Below are 6,241 nucleotides of genomic sequence, written 5' to 3' on the forward strand. Positions count from 1 at the left end.
TACAATGCCAATGGAAAGTACTTTGTTTTACTGCTGCTTATAATGTCTTTTTAAGGTTAAAAGAAGACCTAAAACCCATTGAAATATCCAATAATATCCGATCTAAGACATTGTCCGGAATGATTATTATGGACACTGTCTGTACAAAGAAACAGAGGAGTCTATTACACTGTTGATGTATTAATTATGTCCATTCGCTGCCAACACAAGGAAAATTGTCTGGAAATGACACTGATTTGGGGTCAGTTCTGTGTGACTCATGCCACATGTTAAATTCAACAGGTTTCTGGACTGGACAACCAGCACAGTGAACTGGAAGCCTCTCAGAGTTACACTCTGTTCAGGAGAATGGAGGAAGAGGACTTAACTCTCCTATGGAAAGACCACAAGGTCATGTCACACACACACACACACACACACACACACACACACACACACACACACACACACACACACACACACACAGAGAAGGCTGGGAATGGAGTAGGCTACAAAGCACAAGAGCTCCTACACATGTATATCTAAATATAATAAATGTTAAATACTGAACATGTAGACCATTTGGTTTGTTAGCCTTATAATGTAACGGGGTAAAATATAGGGCTTTCCAAAGCAACTTAAAAAATGTGAAAGTTGCCTTAATAATCAACAAAAAATAATATTAAAAATGACTGTTTTCTAACCTGTGTAAAAGCCATGATGATAATAAAAGGTGTACCTTGAAATCTTTCATGGTGTTCTTCAGGGTCTTGATTTTGTGTCCCGAGTGTCCTCCTTCTATGGTGCAGGCGTTGCACACACACATCTTGTCATCCATGCAGTAATACCTGGAGTTTCACACCAAATAAAAACAGAACTCAGAAAAACCTTTCAAATGACTGTGCTTGCTAAAGGAAGGGCAGCTTTCTTCAAAAGTGCTAACAACTAAATATCTTTAAAATATTACTGTTGTGTCAAATTTTCATACAATAATTTAAAATATATATATTATGAGCTGCAGAACTTCTCTATCCTCTGAGGATGAAGTAGGTCTGTTCCTACATTTGAGATCGATTTCACTTGTATATAAACTGTCTTTATTAAATACAACAAAAGACAAACTTTGTCCACGGATCATTTATCAGTTTCTCTTAAGAATGTGCGCTCCTGCCTCCTACCTGTATATCTCATCGTGATCCGGGCACTTCCTCTTCCACAAGTCGTTCATGGGTTCAGTCAGCGGATGCTCGCGAAACGCCGGCAGCTCCAGATGTGGTTTCACGTGCTCCTGGCACATCGACACCTCACACTTCAGGCACGTCTTGACGGCAAACATCGACACGGAGGCGGCTGCGGCTTCCTGCTTCTCCATCACCACCACAGATCCTGAAGCAGCAGAATACTTGTCGTCCACAGCGCTGACGGCCGATGCCTCTGCAGCCGCTGCGGGGCAGTAGTCGCAGGGAACAGCCAACACACTCTTGCCTTGCTGCACTGAAAGACTAGAGGACAGCGGCTCTCTGGATGTTGAAGCTGCAGCAGCCGCAGTGGTGGTGGCGCTGCGCCGGTGCCGGTAGTCGTCGGCAATATTGGCTAGTTTGAAGTTTTTCTGAAAGTTGAGGCCACAGCGGTGGCTGTCGCGGCACTCGGGGCAGCGGAAGCGACCTCGATCCGCTTGTCGCCTTAAGCGGTTGAGGCAGTTCTTGCAGAAGTTATGGCCGCAAGGAAGCAAGTGCGGGTCGCGGTACAAGTCCAGGCACACGGGGCAGGTGAGCTCGTCCTGCAGGACGCTGGACTGCTCCGACTGAGCCGACGCCATGTCAGCGATGGATGGAGATGGAAAAAGAGGGAGTTGTGGGGATAGGAGATAATAAGGTGGAAGGTGAGGGCAGGTGAGAGAGGGATGGGAGTGGAGGGGGAGAGGGAGGAGGCGGCAGGTTTCCTGATGTGGAGCTCCACCCTCTGTAGGTATCTGGTTGCTTTAAGTTTAAGAAGAAACAGGGGAGGAGAAATGCTCATTATACATCAAACTGCCTTACATTAAGTGTTGAACCAAGGAGACGATTCAATACTTAGTTCACAGCTATGTTGATCATGTAACCAAGCAAAACATTTAAAACATTCAATTGACAGGATTTCAAAACAACACTTAAAGAAACTTTAGTTTGTTTGAGGGTAAACCTATAATTGTGTTTATCGATTAATGTGTGGGTTGTTTCATACATTTGTAGATTGATCATTTGGACTGTAAAATATCAGAAAATAGTACCCATCATGTTACATTACCCAAGGCAATGTATTTAACCCTTAAATGGCCATTCACATACAAATAAGTTTTACACATGGACACAGCCTGTCAAACAACTGTATCGCTCAGGATAGAGAAACCATATAGGGGGTTACATTGTATTTTCTGTTTAAAAACACCATCCAAAATCTAAATGTGAACAGGTCAACTGTGCCTTATATCAACCTTTTTGTGAGTCCATGTGAACGGATTTACTTACCACACCACAGAAAGTAAAAATGAAAGTAAAATGCACTTTAGCTTACAGTAAGGCCCTGAGACAACCTCTGAAACAAGTCTGTTGTCCTGCTTGCTCAGATAAGCTTGTTTAAAACAGACTGTTTCAATGCTATGACCTCCAGGTAAAGTAGAAACCTGCCAAGTGTTGTTGACATCCGTCAAAAAGTTGTATCCCAATTAGTCATCAGTGTTTCCACTTGTCGGCATGAGGGTTTTCACTCTGTGAATCTGCTATGAACACGGTGCATAGTAACTAAATAGAAGTTATGTACTTAAATACAATTTTGAGGGACTGTTTTTCTACTCCACTGCAATTCAAATGTAAATAGTGTACTTTTACTTACTACACTTATTTAATACTTTTGGTTACTTTGCAGAATTACTTTTTTCATGAGGGAAATTTTGATAGCAGGACTCTTACTTGTAACAGAGTATTCCTACACTGTGGTATTTCTAATTTTACTTAAGTACAAGAGTACTTCTTCCACCTCACGCAGGCCTGTGAACCTGCTCTTAACACGCTGTTAGAAAGTCGTTATTTATAGCACGTTTTCCCAGATCACAACCATTAGCCACATTAACACTAACCTAGGTTAAGGGGTCAACCAACCGTTAGCTAATTTGCTACTTGTTAGCTACACTGGCTGAGTTCCTGAGAGTGCAATAAGCTCAACAAACCTAGACATACAGACAGTTAAATGTTCTTCTTACCTTGATAAATGATGTCCTTTTATGTCGTCTTCGTGAAGCCGAAACACTGATTTCTGTAGCACAACAATGCTGCTAACGTTTCAAATATCGACAGGCACCTGTCCTACTGAGGCTAACATGTCACCGTTGTTGCTTGTTGTTTTTTTGTTTCCCACAAACATTCCGGTCTGTTGTGAGTCACCGGCCATTTAGTTTCCCATCTGGAGTTTTCTGCATTTGACACAAAAGGACGAGTGGAAACACACCTGTATGAAAGACAAACGGACTAAACGGCTAATAATAAACTGGGCAGGTTGATGCGGTGAAAAGGCTGCGTTCAGGGAGCCTCGGAAATTACGCTGCTATGCCATGTTCACCGGAAATGAGTGTCCGCAGAGGGCGCTGTTACATCAATGTTGCGTCACATTTTCAGAGAATGCTGTTGTTTTATCCAGTGGTGGAATACCAGAATTTGGAATAAGTCATTTGTTTATTTTAGTAAAATATTTGATCCACACATATTTTCCAACTTTAATGAACAATTATTGCAATACCACAGAAAAAGGCACATCACCTCACTGTAGTATACACTTGGCTTCCAAAATGTAGTACAGTAGAAGTATAAAGTAGTATAGCATGGAAATACTCAGGTAAAATACAAGTAACTAGAATGTGTACTTAAGTACAGTAAATGTGTGTAAATGTACTACTTTCCACCACTGGTTATTACTGTTTTTTAACTATTGCTTGAACACGGTTTTTAAAACAGGCCTTATTTTTATCAAAACTCTAATATGTAAATACATATATTGCCAAAACAACAAACATGCATTCATTATTTCCAAATGTATTTGTATGTTCCTTTAATAAATAATAAATTAGCAACAAATACAACTAAGAACTAAAAAAAAACAAGAACTGCAAATACAATAAATTATGTCTCCCATTTATTTTGAATATGCATGTATTGTAGGCTGTGTTGGAAAAGTACATCGTTGTCATGATTTTAGTTTTGTGTTTAGTCATGGTTTGATTTGTGAAATTCTGTTCTCCCTGTGTCTGGTCTTCCTTCCTGTGTCTAATTGTCACATTGTGTTCACCTGTTGTGTTTCACCTTGTGATTACCCTTCTGTGCATTTAATACAATACTCTTTTTATATATATTTTTTTTATTCATCTTTGTCATACATGAATTGAACATCATACATTTGACATACTGTAGCTACAACAGACAAAGTCCATGGGCAGAAATACAACGCAACAAGAATTACATACAGTAAGTAAAGAAAAAAAGAAAGAAATATATATTTTGATACCTCAAAATTAGTTTTGATTGCCTTCTTATTCCTACTGATTTAAATAGTGCTAATATATTGTTTACATTCTTGATAGAAATGTACAAAATGTGCTTTGGAGTAAGCCCATTTCTTTTCATGGATATGAAATGTCCCTAAAAATACAATTAACTGCACAAAAAAGACAACATCTGCAACCATACTATCATCCCTGAAGTACAAAAGAATTTCTTTGTCCTGGAGTTGAACTTTGTGTCCCGTCTTTTTCCGAATAAAACATTCTACATATTCTACAATACAAGCAGTCATAAAATAAATGGCCAATAGTCTCTTCTTGTAGATTACAAAATGTAAGATGTGTTGTCTTTTACTGCATTTGGGTCCTATATTCCCCAATCCTGACAATTGTAAAAAGCACATTAAAATAAAAATGTCTTTGATATGAAATCAGACTCAATACTCATTATATTCAATTACACTACCAGCATTATTAAAATGGAAGCCACGTGATTAAGATACTGATAAGGTCAATCATGGTTAAATCAACAAGTCAAAGAATGAATATCTGATTTTAAGAGAATCTCTATTAAACACCAATTCACCAAAAAATAATTAGTAACCTATTTTTCATGATTTTGTATCTTTCTGTCACAAATGCAACGCTTGTGTAAAACACATTAGGGAGGCTCTAGGGATAACAATGTTGGTCAGTCCACCGTTTTGGTCCAGACTGACATATCTCAGCAACTTCTGAATGGGTGGCCATGACACTTGGAACTGACATTCATCTTGTAGTCCCAAAGTGGTCATTCATGAAATCACTGTCCAGACATTTGAGGATCTCTCACTCTGAAGACGAGAGGACCCTGGATGGTGAAGCCAAGATAGGAAAGCATTGGGCCTGGCGCTGAATCATCATCAGGGTAAACTCGGGTTTTAGCTTCTATTTTCTTCCCCCCAGCCAAAACGTACACCATCTTGTGATCCTGTGGAGATAGTGGAGACTGGCATGGCTCCACGTTGATTGGGCTCAGGATGTCTTGGATTTCTTGGATTCGCCACACATCCCCTGTGATCCACATTTCATGGATCCGCATCCATTTCTCTTTCGTTCTCTCCCCTTGTTCATCAGCTAGCTCAGCGTCCACTTTTTCTTCCACGATTGCATCCAACTTTGATTTGTGAATCCATTTGCGAAGTCCAGAGCCCTTCCCCAGAAAGAAGAGAGGCAAAAGGTACCGACCTCGAAGGTACTTGGCATATCTGGTTCTCTCAAAAGCTTGCTCCATTAATGTGACATACTCTTGCAGATCAGGGTCAAGTAAGCGGTCAAGAGAAAGTTGTCCAAGCTCTTCTCTGGTTTCTTGATCATCATCGCTGGCCTCATCCTCCTGGGTTGTGTCCTCCGAAGAGTCATCCTCTGTGCTCTGTTGTTCATTTCCTTCATCCTCCTCTTCCTGCACGGCCTGAGGTTGTCCGTCAGACCAAAACAACAGCAGAACCAAAAGGTAGAACTCAGGGCTTCTGCAGCGTTTTTCTGTGTCCAAGAATCGGTCTATTATTGCTTGGAGTTCTTTCACCGGGGTGAGCCTAGGAGAGTTGTGCATCTTGTTGCTCAAGATGATGTTGGAGAGAATGTACCTCTCAGCTGCTTTGACATTGTCAACATTTGCCTCGTATTTGGCTTTCAAAAAGCGTTGGATTCCCTCCAAATGAGACACTGTTTCCTGGTGCTCCTTAAACAAAGCGC

At 40.5% G+C, this 6,241-nt stretch overlaps 1 protein-coding gene across 1 annotated transcript; it reads right to left on the reverse strand.

Moving 5' to 3' along the window:
* Positions 1 to 6: 6 nt before the first annotated feature.
* LOC104956777 (E3 ubiquitin/ISG15 ligase TRIM25-like) lies at positions 7 to 3,551 on the reverse strand. The gene is made up of 4 exons (XM_010784311.1): positions 3,218 to 3,551; positions 1,158 to 1,958; positions 719 to 827; positions 7 to 372 (listed from the first exon to the last, which is right to left on the reverse strand). The coding sequence occupies exons 2-4, from the start codon at positions 1,796 to 1,798 to the stop codon at positions 364 to 366; spliced, it is 759 nt and encodes a 252-aa protein (XP_010782613.1). The 5' UTR covers positions 1,799 to 1,958; positions 3,218 to 3,551; the 3' UTR covers positions 7 to 363.
* Positions 3,552 to 6,241: the final 2,690 nt, after the last annotated feature.

Source organism: Notothenia coriiceps, unplaced genomic scaffold, assembly GCF_000735185.1.
Source record: "Notothenia coriiceps isolate Sejong01 unplaced genomic scaffold, NC01 NC01_scaffold00026361, whole genome shotgun sequence".
Lineage (NCBI taxonomy): Eukaryota > Metazoa > Chordata > Actinopteri > Perciformes > Nototheniidae > Notothenia > Notothenia coriiceps.